The sequence below is a fragment of the Bos grunniens genome, chromosome 28 (genome assembly GCF_055505025.1).
Source record: "Bos grunniens cultivar Pamir isolate PY7600 chromosome 28, Bosgru_T2T1.0, whole genome shotgun sequence".
Lineage (NCBI taxonomy): Eukaryota > Metazoa > Chordata > Mammalia > Artiodactyla > Bovidae > Bos > Bos grunniens.
In genome coordinates this window covers 11,185,341-11,200,587 of record NC_141192.1, presented here as the reverse complement: position 1 = coordinate 11,200,587, position 15,247 = coordinate 11,185,341, and the positions used below count along the sequence as shown (strand labels likewise).

Below are 15,247 nucleotides of genomic sequence, written 5' to 3'. Positions count from 1 at the left end.
GAATGACTGGGAGAGGGAAGAGCAGAGCCACACATCCTGTGGTCCCGAGGTGGTAATCAGGGAGGCGGTGCTTGCACTGAGATTTCAGGTTGGAGACGGTGAAACAGATGAGGCTGCTGCCAGTCTGGGGACGGCAGGTACAGCCCTGGCCTCTTGGAAGGGGTGCTAAGGCAATGCAGGGGCGGGGTCAAGGAGGCTGGAGCCACTGCAGGGAGTGGGGCCCTGGTGGACTTGGGTGCATGGACGGGACCCCTCTGCTTAGGTCACGGGCTGTGAGAGTCATTGGGACTGAGCGTTCCAGACCGCCAGCACAGACTCCAGCACCATACATCTGAGTTCTGGCAGGAACTGGCCTATCCCCAGCTCCTGCCCCTGCCAGCTGGCCTGACCTGCACTTGTGCTCGCCCGCCCCTCCCCTCCACGGGTCCCCTGCAGGTGTTCTCGGCTAGCCCCATCCTGCATGAGTTTCAGCTTCTCTACTGAGCTTGGGTGAGTCACTTATGCCCTTTGCCTCAGTTTCCTCCCCTGTAAAATGGGGATACAACAGAGCTGACCTCCTGGGATGGCTGAGAGGATAAAGGGATAAAACACACAGAGGAGTGCCTGCCCACTGCACACTGCTGTCAGGATCTTCCCGAGTCTCCAGCGGCTGAGGCTGACCTGCAGCCTGGCCTCCTCCCTCCTGTGCTGGGAGACCAGGGGTGTGCTCCAGCCCACCCAGTTCAAGGAGGGCGGTGCTAGGCCCACCTGGCCTCAGGACCGGGCTCCAAAGACAGGTGCAAATTCAATTCCAAGGCCCCATGTCTATGTGGGGGCCTTGGAAAGGCCACATGACTTCTCAAGATTGCACGCTCACTCCCAGTGAAGCAGGATGAACAGGACACCTGGTCTGTGGGCAGAGCACACAGGAAGGGTGTACAGGGGCTTAGCAGATGGCACCCAGAGCGCGGCCACACCTGTGACTCAGGCTAGGAATTCTCTGAACGCCAGTAGGTAACTCTGTCTGATGGAATCCCATCCCTTGGGTTGGAGAGGAAGCTCCTGGAAGGCCTGGCAGCACCCTGACCTTCGTCTTCCTTTAGAACCTACACAGACCAGCCAAGCAGTCCTCAATGGAGTGTGTCCAGCGAGGGAAAGAAGGAATCCCTCTGACAGCACTGGCCCTGCCCCAGGGCCCTGGGTGCGTGTGCTGATGATTGGACATTACAGGAGGTGGTTTTGGACTGGGGTCCCAGACCTGCTTAGGAATTGCCAGGAAGACCTCAGGAGCCTGGATGCTGAGGACTGTTTACCCTGCTTGCCTTCAGCCCCGTCCTTGATGTGCTCCAAAACATGTGCATGCCACGTGTCCTGTGCCCCCGCTACTGGGTCACCAAGCCTGTGTTGGCGCCCCAGGGCCTCAGTGTCTCCCTCGGTGTCATTAGGCCTGGACCAGGCCCCTGCACTAAGGAGACCCTCATCCGCTGGGCTGTGTGGCCAGCTCCCTATCTATTTGCCTGGGAGCCACAGGGTGGGTGCTGGGAACCATGGAACCCTGGGGACAGAGCCTGCACGCAGCAACAACGGAGGCCTGCACACAGTCATAAAATCACAGAATAGTTCAGCCACGAGAGTGTTCCTGGACAACTCCCAGACCTCCTAGTAGGACAAAGACCAAATTCTGGGTCACAGTCTCTGAGCCAGCCCCTCCCTCCAAACTCCCTCCAAACTCTGCTTCCCTCCTCGGCTCCTCCAGGCTTTCCTGTCCTCTGCACTTGGCACATGCTCTTCCCACTCCCACGCCAGTCTAGTCCCCGTGGTCTGCTGACCCTCCATGGCCCCCTCAGGGCTCAGCCTGACACTACTGCCTCAGGGGAGCCTCCCCCACCCTCTGGCTTCCCTTTCCCTGTGCCCTCCTCCACCCTCCGCTCCTGCCATCCTCAGGGAAGACTCGCCCTACCCCCAGCTCCTCAGTATCCGACTCCCTCACCAACCCTAACCTTCTCTCCCACCATCCCTTGGCCACACCCTGGACCTGGTCTTCAGAAACCCGCTCTCGTGGCAGCTCTCAGCTCCTCCCCTGAACCCAGACCTGGGCCACCTCTCCATCAGGGCTCCTCTGGCTTCTTTTCCTGACCAACTAGCTGATGCCCCCGGACCAGGCATTTCCAACAGCACACTTTTCCAAATATGCCCCAAACTCGGCCCTCTTCCCTCTGAAACACTCTCCTGGCACACCTCGGCCCTGAGCCCGTGCCGTGTCTGGCTTGCGCCTGCGTGCAGCGAACACTGCTGGGCACAGTGCAGGACTGAGCTGATGGCTTTGGTGACAGTTACAGTCTCAAAGCTCCCCTGGGCTTGGATGCTGCTGGCCAGTCTGGTTATGTTTCCCTGGTAGACCCGATTCCGCCCTCATCCTTCAGCCAGCCCACCATACCCCTTCTCACCCTGGCTTTTGACTGAAAACGTCGCGTCCCACTTCACTGAGAAGACAGAAGCCTTGGAAGTGAAGCCCCTTCTCTGCTCCATGTCCGTCCCCAGGCATCCCCCCTCCCTCCCTCCTGGGCCGACCATATGGCATGCCTCTTGTCCCGGTATCACCAGCCTTTTACTTTCTTCTGGGCCACCCTCATTTACCCGTAACATGCTCCAGGCTCTCTCACCATATAACATCCATCTCAATGGCCTGTCTCTACTCCAGCTATGGTCCCATTTCTCTGCTTCTCTCCACAATCAATGCCCTTTGAAAAAGTGGACAGTGAAGGTATTTCCTCTGCAGCCTGGCCCAGGGAACCTATGCCACCAGGGCCACCATCCTGGCCAACAGATCCCCTTGTGAATCAATATCTTCACTCCGCTTAAGCCTGACCTGCAGGGTGTTGGCTTCAGTGGTTCTCATACCTGGGTTGCAGCTCAAAAAATCCTCCAGATAAAAGTGATTCCACACCAAAAGCTTCAGGACCATCTCCTTGTTACCAAACCTCAAGGGTCCTTCTCCGTGGTCATGACAGCTGACAGCTCAGCAGCAGCCATCGCCTGAGGCCGGGAACGATGCTCCCTCCCGCCTCGGGGACTCCCTGCTTTGTGGCCTTCCTCACCGGATGCTCCTCCTTCATCTGACTTCTGAACGCTGGGACTCCACAGCACATGGTCTGGGGAATCCCTTCTCTACTTTGTCCACATTCAAATGTTATATCTCAAATGTAACATGTAACAGAGGTCTCTTGCCTCTATCTAGAGCACCTATGTCCTACCCCAAACTGCCCCCAGCCCAGACTGCCCAAGTGTCACAGTTGCACCCCAGTTCATTACTTTCAAAATTCACCTGGGTCTGTGGTCGCAGGGTCTTGGTACAGTGGCCTCTTTATCAGTCCTTCCCTGCCTGGGGAAACAGGCCCTCTCTCTCTCCAACCACCCCCAGCTCCCATTTCCGATGAGACAAGGAAAGGAAAGGGCTCGCTTGGATAGATGTGGTCTCATCGCCATCGTATGAAGGAGCAAACTGAAGCTCAGTAAGGGAAAAGGTAACCCTCTTCTATCTGTTCTACATAAAGGCCCTGGAATACACCCCGCCGGCTCCCCTGTGCCTCCTCCCCCTCGGAAGGCTCCCCTGCTCCCGCCTGCCCCCCTGTTCCTCCTCCCACTCCGTCCCGCCTGCTTCCTGCCCCCGCCCCTCACCTGCTTGTGCGGGTACACGTTGATGTGGCACTTGATGCACTCCTGCCCCATGTTGGCCCAGGAGTTGCCGCTCATCCATTTTCTCTTGCACTTGGGACACTTGTACTCGCCGAAGCAGCGCTTTTTGCCCTGGTACGGGGTCAGACCCTCGCCTTTGGGGCGTGCCTAGAGGACAGGAAGCAAACACAAGGGATTGGGGTCCACCCGGCCAAAATAATGCCCCACCGGGTCCCCACGGTCTCTCCCTTCAGCCTTCATGCCCTGCGTCCCCAGGTGCAGACATGGGGACACCTTTTGTCCCAGGTCTGGAGGACACCAGTCACCCCAGAGCGCACGTGGGAATCCCAAGGCTGGGAGACTCACATGGGAATGAAGAATGGAGCTGGTGGTGGGTTTATAGAGTGAAGAAAGCAAGTACTTCCTGGTGGCGAGGAATTACTCCTTAAACACCGCAGTCATTAAGGGGGAGCTGGCAGTCACATACCTACCGACACATGGCCCACAGTGGTGTGGTTTAAATGGTCACTGAAGGGGCAACATAGGCAGAACAGCACCTCAAAAGCAGTGAGAGTGTGTCTCTCCTCAGCCCTGCTCCCTTGCTTGGCAGCTGTGTTAATTTCTTTTAGACCACCCCAAAGATGGGCTCTCCATTTTCAAATGCATACAGCATATATATTCCTAAAGAAGACCAGTCCTGGGTGTTCATTGGAAGGACTGATGCTGAGGCTGAAACTCCAATACTTTGGCCACATCATGTGAAGAGTTGACTCATTGGAAAAGACTGATGCTGGGAGGGATTGGGGGCAGGAGGAGAAGGGGATGACAGAGGATGAGATGGCTGGATGGCATCACCGACTCGATGCACATGAGTTTGGGTGAACTCCGGGAGTTAGTGATGGACAGGGAGGCCTGGCGTGCTGAGATTCATGGGGTCGCAAAGAGTCGGACATGACTGAGCGACTGAACTGAACTGAACTGAACAGCACATACATATGTATGCACATCCTTTCTTTTCCCTCACTCATACGGAGACAGATTATAAACTTGGTTCTGCGTCTTCCCTTTCTCACTTAATAATAATCCTAGACATATATATATAAAGTATTTCCCCCCGGTCAATCAGTACAAACCGAGCTACTGTTCTGTGCTGTTAAGAGTAGCATAGTATGCAACTCTGTGCAAGTTTTATGGTGCTTTCTCATCACTACTACAGCTGTCTAGATTGTTTCTACTCTTCTATTACATGCAGCGCTGCAATGAATAACTTTGCATATATGAATGTGTGTGTGCAGATGGTAAAGAATCTGCCTGCAATGCAGGAGACCCAGGTTCAATCCCTGGGTTGGGAAAACCCCCTGGAAAAAGGAATGGCAACCCACTCCAGTATTCCTGCCTGGAGAATTCAATTCCATGGACACACCATGGGGTCACAAAGAGTTGGACACAACTGAGCAACTAAGACTTCCATGTGTGTGTATATAATTTTGCACATATGAGAGTATGTTTGCCCAATACGTTCCTAAAAGTGAAATTGCTGGCTACATGGGTGTGTGCAGTTTTCATTTTTAAGGATGACAGTTACCATTAGCCTCCTTCCCCCACCCCCAGCTGCAGTTGTATCAACTTAACATTCCAACTCCTCATCAATAGTTTTCATCATTGCTAATCTAGGAGGTAGACTTCTCAGAGTAGCTCTGACTTGTATGATATGTATTGTAAACAAGAGAGAATTTTTACATTTAAGAATCATTTGTGTTTCCTTTGTGATTCTTTTTTCCTGCTGGGGTTTGATATTTTTCTTGTTGATTTGCAACTGTACTTTATATATTAAAGAAACTAGCTCTCTCCTACATGTTTTTTTTTTAAAGCATTTTTACTGAGATACTATTTATACAGCTTATATATATATTTTTATATATAATATATATTTATATAATAGTAATATATATAGCTAATATTTCACCCATTTAATGTGTACAGTTCAATGGGTTTTGGTATATTCGCAGAGTTATACAACCATCACTACAGTCTAATTTTAGAACATTATCTGTTACTCCCCCACAGAAACTCTGCATTCATTAACAGTCATTCAGTGTCCAACCCCCACTTCCTCATCCCACCTAGGCCCAGGAAACCACTAATTTAACTTTCTCACTATAGGTTTCCTGTTCTTGGCATCTCAGGTAAGTAGATCATAGAATAATTGCCCTCTTGTGTCTGGCTTCTCTCACTCAGTGTGATGTTCATCCACATTACAGCATGTATCAGGACTTCATTCCTTTTTGGTGCCAAATAATATCCCATTAGGGCTTCTCAGGTGGCTCAGTTGTAAAGAATCTGCCTGCCAAGCAAGAGACACAGGTTCGACACAGGGAACGCAGGTTCGATCCCTGGTTGGGGAACTGGGATCTCACGTGCTGCAGGGCAGCTAGGCCTGCGTGCCGCAGTGGCTGGGTCCACACACTCTGGAGCCAGCACAGCACAAGTAGAGAGCTCGTGTACGGCAGCTAGAAGGGTCCACACGATGCAACGAGCATCCTGCGTGCTGCAGCTGAGACCCGACGCTGCCAAATAAAAGCAAGAAATATTTTAAAAAAGAAGTACTGTGCTGTGAGACAGTCTGCTTCCACAGTAATGTTTCCTTGGGTATTTGTTTGTTTCCAAAGTAGTGCATAAAGGTCAAGAACACAGACTGGATCCAAACCCTGGTTGTGATGCTGGGCAAGTTACTTCACAAGATTAGTGGTAGGAACTACCACAAAAGCCTGTTCCGAGGATTAAGTGAGGCAGAACACTTAGAACAATGTCTGGCAAATAAAACAGGAGTATTTGTTGGTATTATTTACTAATGTAGAACAATAGCAGCATATAAAATAATAACTTCTTCCTCCGGTAATCATGTCTTTTTTGCCCAGGCACCATTACCACCATTTGGTGACAGCCTACTAGAATTACAGACAGAACCCTAAAAAGGGAGATACGTGCCGAATGCGTAAACCTAAACTCAGAGGGTGGCAGCAGTGCCGCCGAGTCTTCTGGGCCCACTGCCCTATGTCTTCTGGACCCTTCCTGGCCTTCCTGGCAGCCGTGACATCCTGGGGAGAAGACTCTGCCTGAGCTCCGAGGCAGGGCTGACTCTCAGCACTGATCAGATTCAGGAGAGAGACCAGTTATGCAGGAAGAGCGCTCCGTGTGCGGTCAAGGCCCAGGGTCCAGTCAGTGTGCAGTAGAGAGGCCACCTTATGACTCTGAAGACGCTCTGCGTTGTGATGGTCTCAAGATAGGGACAGTGCAGTGAGCCCTCCAACCGCTTCTGGGGGCACCTTTTCTACCTGGTTCCTGGTGCCCACAACTTCCACAGCCTCCCTTCTCCAGTAATCCTGAAGTAAGAGACTAGATGAACTCAGTCTCGTGGTCCTTGTTCTTAAAGTGAAAGTTGCTCAGTCGTGTCTGACTCTTTGCGACCTCATGGACTATACAGTCCATGGAATTCTCCAGGCCAGATAACTGGAGTGGGTATCTGTTGCCTTCTCCAGCGGATCTTCCCGACCCAAGGATCGAACCGGGGTCTCCTGCATTGCAGGCGGATTCTTCACTAACTGAGATATCAGGGAAGCCCAGAAGTAAAAGTGAAAGTCGCTCAGTTGTGTCCAATTTTTTGCAAACCCGTGGACTGTAGCCTGCTCTGCTCATGGAATTCTCCAGGCAAGAATACTGGAGTGGGTAGCCGTTCCCTCCTCCAGGGGATCTTCCCAACCCAGGGATTGAACCCAGGTCTTCCACATCGCAGGTGGATTCTCTACCATCTGAGCCACCAAGGAAGCCCTTGAAAGGACCTACATTTCACAGGGGAACTGGGATAGGCATGGGGTGCCGAACCAATGGTAGGATTCCAGACTCCTTGGTTGAAGTGGGAAATGAGGTTCTTCACCAGCCAGACCCACCCCAAGATCTGGTTCTGCAGGCCTCTTGGTTCAGAGATTGATGGGACCTGGCACCCGACCTCATACAGCTGGGGTCAAGGGCAGGGGTCAAGGTGTCAGATGTGGGAGTCGAGGTATCCTGGGGCCCTCCGCAGCACAGAGCGTGAGGATTGGGGCGGGCCTGACAATGCAGTGCCCCCAAAGTCTCTGCTTCAGAAATGAACAAGAAGGAAAGCTACTCAAATAAAGAAGATACTGCGTGTGCAGCAAAGGAAGAAGCAGGAAGATGAGAGAAGAGCAAGGGGTAAGTCGGGAAGTATTGCCACACTGTGTAATCAGAAAACCAGCCATTCCAGAGCCTTCTATCAGGGACTGTGAGTGGCCAGGCAGGTCCCAGGGACAGGGGCTTCTGCCGGACCAACACACCATTCCCACACAACTGTCACCAGGCCAGGCACCAGGAGGGCCAGCTCTGACTTCCCACCATATAGGACGTGGCTCAGATCTCAGATTTGAGGACCAGATGCTAGCAATGACATATTCTGTCTCTATCTGGGACTGTCTGGGGGACCTTCAGCAAATCATACAACCTCTCAGTGCCTTGGTTTTCACAACCAGAAACCTGGGATGATGATAATGGGCCAGCCTTCCCAGGGCTACTGGAGGAATTTGATGCATTCATACTGATGAAGGTCTTAGCTCAGCAGATGGACATTGCAAGTGCTCAGTAACCATTAGTGATTTCAGTAGCATTCGCCTCTGGACCTTGTACAGGGAGAGGGAGCAGGTATGTTCCAAGTGATGTGGAGACTGGGGCTGAGACCACTGAGCATAAACTGTAAGAGGGAAGTCCTAAAGATGAGAGGAAAGCCTAGAGAGAGGCTGGGCTCACCATCCCCGAGTTGCGGTTGAGCAGGGAGGGGGCAGGCAAAAGATGAACAGCATTAGGTGTCTTCACCTGCTGGAATCCTCAGAGAGAGAGCCAAGAAAAGTACAGAAAGGCTGTGAAAGCTCTGTGGATGCTGTGGAGAGGACAAAGAGGGAAGAGAACGGGTTTTTACAAAGCACCACCTGTGGGCTAGGCTTTGTGCTCATGGCTCCACGGCCTGTTCGGCTCCCATTTAACTCTTCCCATAATCCTATGGGGCAGGGAATATCATCGACCCTCTTAACAGATGGTGAAACTGGGGCATGTGGAAGGACTTGCCAAAGAGCTTCCAGAGTACAAGGGCAGGAGGTCAGGCTCAGCAGGCTTTCCCACGAGCCTACAGTTAACTCGCCCTTTCTGTCTGTCATTCCCAAGCGCGTCTGCACCGTAAAGCAGAGGCCTGCGCTCAGGAGGAGAAATCCCCCAGGCCTCCAGCTCAGCCTAGCCCAGTGGCTTTGCTCTCCTGTGGGTCAGAGTGGGAGAGATGACCTGTAGGGCAGGGACAGGGAGGCAGGGGATGGAGAGGAAGGCAGGTCAGCAGGCAGCTCTGGGTAGACAGCACCCGCTTCCCGGAAGGGCTCAGTCCCATTGTGGCTGTGCTTACAGATGAGGGCCGGGCCAAAGGGAGTAGGAATTTTGGATGGGACAAAGACTTCCCTACCCCCAACACTTCCCCCCGCTGCCTCTCCTCCCAGAAAGGCACGGCCTCTGCTCATAAACGTCAGTGTGAGCAGTGACTGCTGACAGCCTCGCAGGGGCCGCCACCCACCCCGGCTGGGAAGGAGGCCAAGACTGACTGGGCTCTCCTGACCTGGGCCCCTGCCACGTTCCCCTCTGGGAGATCACATGTGCCAGGAGCCCAGGCAAAGCTCAGTGGGGCTCAGGAGCCAGCCCTCTTAGCACAGACAGGCCCCCCTAAGGACCAAAGAAGCCAAAGGACTTGCTCAAGGACACACAGCCAATCAGGGACTGAGCTGAGACGACAGATCAGATCCTCTGACCTCCAGACCAGGCTAGAATCAGCATGGAGGGCAGCCTGGGAAGTGAGAGATGGTGGTTGGCATGGAGGTGGGAAGGAGAACTTATGCCAGGGAGCAGCCAGGGCAAAGCTGGGCAGAGGGTAGGGGGTGGGGTCATCCAGGCATGCCAGAAGCTTGGGGAGAGATGCAGATGATGCTGACACTACCTGGACACTTCTTGGGGGTGGCTCAGTGTTTTCTTTCCAACAGCTCATGATATTTCCTGTGTGGCTGACCAATAGGTAGTGAGCTCCCTGTCACTAGGGGTATGCAATAAGTGACTGGGTGAACAACTCTCAGGGACACTGCCAAGGGGACTTTTGCCCTGGTCAGACAGTGGGCCCAGGGCACTCTGAGGACACTTCAACTCTGTAGTCCTCCCAACTCTTCTTGCTGGTGAAGGCCAACCAGGCAGGTGTGGAAAGGGAACACACTCAGACACTGCTGGGGGTGGAGGCTGAACAGGAACATTTCCTACTGCATTTCCATAGTGCAACTCGGCGGTAAGGTTTCAAACTTGAGAAGATGTCCATTCCTTCCCCCCAGCAAATCTATATCTGGGTGACCATTCTAAGGAAATAAAAGATCAGAGATGCAGACCACAGGGAAGTTCAAAGATGACCATCACATCACTGTTTATAATAGTGACAAGTCGGAAAAAGCTAATGCCCTGGTTCCCTACATGATGTTACACCCATTGGACAAATGACAGCAAAGCCATTAAAACATTTATGAGGATTTCTTAAAAAGAGTTTGGGAAAACATTTTATAAGAAAGCAGGATAAGCAATCAAATACAGTCTGCTCCCAGAGTAAAACTGTAAAAAGAAAAGATGTGTGCAACAAGAGGGCAGGAGGGAAATCAGTCAGAAACGTTCAGAGGTTGCCTCTATGAGACAGGATGCTCTGCTCTAATTAATTATCTCAAACGAGTAGGTAGGCATTACGTTAATAGAGAAAATGAGGGCCCTGACTTGCAGGCCCCTCCCGCCCACAAGGGGGCGCCCTGCACTTTCCCAAGGTGGTGAACCGGAGATGGCAGTTCTGTCCATACTTGGCCTCTTGGGCCTGGGTGTGGGGCAATGGTCAACCTCTGGCTGCTGGGTCTGTTGGAACATGTGTGTTCGCAGAGCTGCCCTGCCCTCGGCCATGGTGTGGGCTTCCCACCCCCTCTACCCATTTGCTCCCTCAATTCTGAGAACAGCTAGAATCACCCACACCTGTCACGTAACGTAAGTCTGGCTGGTCACTCTGCCCATCAGTTTCCCTGCCCCTGCTTCCTGAAGTCCCACCAGGAGTGAGTCAGGCTTCAGGGTGAAGCTTGTTTTCCTCTCGGCCTCTTTTAGATTGAGTTTTTTGCAGGGAGATGACATCATCACCTTTGGTCGCTCGAAGGAGAGCATCGCAGGGACCCTGGCTCAGGAGGAGGCAGTGAGCTGGGGTGATGAGGACCTGAGGCTGTGCCCTGCACATGACAACTCCATGCTGGCTTCTGTCCCAAGAGGTACAGCCTCTGTTCTCAGGATCACGGTTTCGGCCACGGGCCCCAGCTGCAAGGTCTCAGCCCAGCCCTGGTCATGCCACCTCTGCCTCCCCACAGAGCATCCTGTGCCCTGGTGAGCTTTGGGACAGACTAACAGCTACACTCACTAGGTGTCTCTTAGGAGGCAGGTGCTCTGTACAATCACCTGTGAGGCAAATATGCTTAGTCCCAGGGTTAGAATGAGAACACAGGCATGAAGAGGTTAAGTAACTCACCCAAAGCTATGCTTTGATGACGATGCTTGGATGGCATCGTCAACTCAATGGACATAACTTTGAGCAAACTCTCAGAGATAGTGAGGGACAGGTGGTGGAGTCTGGTCTTGAACCCAGACCGCTGACTCAAGCCCACTCTCTCAATTGCCCTGCACTGTGCCAGGATGGCACAAAGATGAGGAACTCACACAGCCAGGACAGTAAGAGACAGGAAAGGGTTGCTACTGCCATGGGCCCTGGCCCGGGAGCATCCCTTCTCCTCTCTGGGCCTCAGTTTTTCCATCTCTGCTGCTGCTGCTGCTGTTGCTTCAGTCGTTTCCGACTCTGTGCGACCCCATAGACGGCAGCCCACCAGGCTCCCCCGTCCCTGGGATTCTCCAGGCAAGAACACTGGAGTGGGTTGCCATTTCCTTCTCCAGTGCATGAAAGTGAAAAGTGAAAGTGAAGTCGCTCAGTCGTGTCCAACTCTTAGCGACCCCATGGACTGCAGCCCACCAGGCTCCTCCATCCACAGGATTTTCCAGGCAAGAATACTGGAGTGGGGTGCCATTGCCTTCTCTGTTCCCCATCTCTAGAATAAGAATTGATGCTTCCAACTGTGGTGCTGGAGAAGATTCTTGAGAGTCCCTTGGTCAGCCTGGAGATCAAACCAGTCAATCCTAAAGGAAATCAATCCTGAACATTCATTGGAAGGACCGATGCTGAAGTTGAAGCTCCAATACTTTGGCCACCTGATGTGAAGAGCCAACTCATTAGAAAAGACCCTAATGCTGGGAAAGATTGAGGGCAGGAGGAGAAGGGGGTGACAGAGGATGAGATGCTTGGATGGCATCGTCAACTCAATGGACATAAGTTTGAGCAAACTCTGAGAGATAGTGAGGGACAGGGAGGCCTGGTGTGCTGCAATCCACTGGGCAGGCTTTCCTTCTTGAGGCCCATAGGACAACCTGGCAGCCCCACGCACGCTGGCTCTCTCAGCCAGGGAGCACTAGGCTGGCCCCACAGTGCATCCAGCTGAGAGGAAATGGCTGAGTCGGGAGAGCAGGGGAAGGAATAAGGATCAGACGGGCTCCTTGCTGGCTCCCTGTCCCCTGTCTGCATGCTCTCTGCGGTCAAGTGGCTGAGGTGGTGCTGGCCTAGAGTAAAGACGGAAAGAGCCCTGGGTTTGAGATGCCCTTTCCATAGATGAAGACACAGAGGCGGAAGGGCCCAGGACTCTTGGTGCAGCCTTGCTGACTCTTCCTGGAAAGCCCAAGAGGGTTCTGGGGACCCTCGCTAAGGGCTGGGGGCCTTCCCTGGAGGAGGAGCACCCCTTCCCTGGAACTTCTTCTCTCGAGCCCCCCTTTCTTAGGCCCATGGGGGTACCTCTGCCCTTGGCACTCTCTCCCCAAGCCTGGACACATGGGGAGGAAGCAGGGGCTCCGATCAGAGGCCTGGGCTCAGCTCTGGCTCTCGTAGGCCCAACTTGGAATTTCAGTTTCTTCTTCTGCCAAGTGAAGGGGCTGACGTAGAGGAGCTGGGACGCCAAGATTTCATGAGCACCCACCATGTGCCAGCCGCTTGCCAACTTGTCACTCCACGGCTCTTCCATCGTATGAGAGAGCAAACGGAGGCCCAGAGAGGCCAAGCAACCTGTGCAGGGCCCCACAGCCGTGACGCCAACACTTGAACCTGATCTGCTACACCTCCTACCTCATGCACAGCTGCTCCTGAGACGGTTGTGAGAAAATGAGAGAACAAGCCTGTTTCTAGGACCACGGCCCCACCTCTGAGCACCACCCCTTGGCTACCACTGCAATCATTCATTCATCCAACTAACATTTACTGAGTACCTGCTCTGCACCAGGCTCTGTGGAACATTCCAGGAATATGGAAATAAACAGGACAGACAAGGAAGGCTTGCACAGTCTGGGGCCTTCCAAAGGATCGACCCTGTGTGACCCTTTCACCAAGCATGGCCTACACCAGTCACAGACACCCTCGGACACGCACTTCCAGGCTCTGGCTCAAGTCAGACTCACACCTGCAGAAACACTCTCGGACCCGCGTCCTCGGGTAGAGGCTACTCTTCACCCAGTCCTCCCAGATGACAGGCAACGGGGCCAATGCAGGACATGTGAAATGATCTCTAATCGAAGCAACAGCCTTATAAACTCTGAACCCTACCGACAGACAAGGAAACTGAGGCTGCAGACAGGGGCAGCGGTGCCCAGAGTCACAGAATTGGGAAACAGTGGGGCCAGGATCTGAGCTTAAGCCTGTGCAGGGCCAGGACCCACGCTGCTCTTTCCCCTGTTTTCTGTGACTCCGCTTAAGCCACCCTCCCAAGTCCCGCATGCTCATGTGTCCAACACACGGCCCGGGGAGGCTGGCAGGAGGGCTTCCTCGGCCTCTGCAGCCTGGTCGAGGCAGCTGCGGGCTCTGCGGAGGCCCGAGAGGAAGCAGGAGATCAGAGGGACAGGTGGGCTGGGCCCTGCGGCCCGCAGGCTGCCGGGAGGGAGGGAGGAAGGACACTGCAAGAGGCCCCCTGGGTTTCCTCCCAAGCCTCAAGGGCCCCCTTGTCTGAGCACTGGCGTCCTGGCCACCTCCCCTAGACCCCCTCCCCTATTCTGGGTTCCTGCCGCAGCCCAGCAGGAGCCCCGAAGGCCCAGCCTCCTCGCCACCCCTCCCACCCCGTTCCCAGCCCAAAGCCACCGCAAAAATGCCATCCTGATTCCACAACACTAGGGTTTGTCAAAGTGCAAGGGAACAATGACGCTTTCACAGTGCCAGGAAAAGGTCTCAGGAAAACCCTGGGGAGGGGGCACCGAGGGGGAGTGAGGAGACAGGGAGAGCGCCGAGATGGAGCAGAGAAGACAAGGGGCGGCTGAGAGGCAGAGGCCAGAGGCAGAGGCAGGCAGGAGTGGGGAGGGGGTGTGGGCTGGGAGCCAGGAGACTGAGAAGACAGGGCGGCGGGGTGGAGGCGGGGGCAAGGAGTGACAGGCGAGGGGAGAGAGAAGTGCGGAGACAACCGAAAGGGAAGGAGAAAACAGATCCAGGATGGGCGCCCTGACGGAGGCCAAGAAGCCCCTCCAGGACCCAGAGCGGTGCAGAGGCCCCTGACACCCCTCTTACGCCTCTGGGCACTGCACCCCTAGGAGTTACCCTCCCTGCCACAGGAACCCCTCTCTCCAAATCCCACCCCAAGGCCAGGCAATTGGACTTGCTCTCCGGCAAAACTTTTTGGAAACCAGAGACTTTGTAATCACATGAACAGCCACTCCCTAAGCTATCTGTTTCCTGCTTCTGGCTTTCCTCCATCAGCAAAACCGCACGGATCAGAGCTCAGGGGCGGGAGGGGAAGGGCGGCCAGTCCAGAGGGGTGGAAAACATCCGAATCAGAGCGATTGCAAAAGGCCTGGGTTTTCCTCCCCTCCTGTGACTGCAGAGACAGCGATTGCTCGTCCTGCCGCCACCGCCGCTGATGGGTGGATGCGATGGACAGAAGGTCTGCAACCACTGTGTGGTTGGCCGAGAGCTGGATGCTGCTCTGAAAACCATTTGTTCTCCTGAGCGGGTTCCCAGAGCCTGGTGCATCCCTGTTTGGGTGGTCCGTTTGCCTGGCAAACCCTTTCTTCAGACTGTGCCCCTCCCCTGCGGTGGGCACAACCCAGGTCCAGCCAGGCAGAGTCGCCCTCAGGTGCTTTAATGGCCACGTCAGGCTTGGGAGCCCCCAGGACCTGCAGGATGGAGGCAAAACACTCAAGACTTTCAGACTCTTCCCCATGTGGCCCGGCTGACCTCACCTTTGTCGCTGCTGTTCCCTCCTGCTGCTGCTGCTGCTAAGTCGCTTCAGTCGTGTCCGACTCTGTGCGACCCCATAGACGGCAGCCCACCAGGCTCCCCTGTCCCTGGGATTCTCCAGGCAAGAACACTGGAGTGGGTTGCCATTTCCTTCTCCAGTGCATGAAAGTGAAAAGTGAA

General features: G+C 54.2%; 1 protein-coding gene across 1 annotated transcript in view; it reads right to left on the bottom strand.

Annotated features, from left to right (window-relative positions):
• ZCCHC24 (zinc finger CCHC-type containing 24) overlaps positions 1 to 15,247 on the bottom strand; it is a 64,248-nt gene that overhangs the window by 7,626 nt on the left and 41,375 nt on the right. Inside the window, exon 3 of the mRNA XM_086381781.1 lies at positions 3,658 to 3,822. Within this exon, the coding sequence (XP_086237907.1) occupies positions 3,658 to 3,822 (165 nt within the window). The remainder of the gene's footprint in view (positions 1 to 3,657; positions 3,823 to 15,247) is intronic.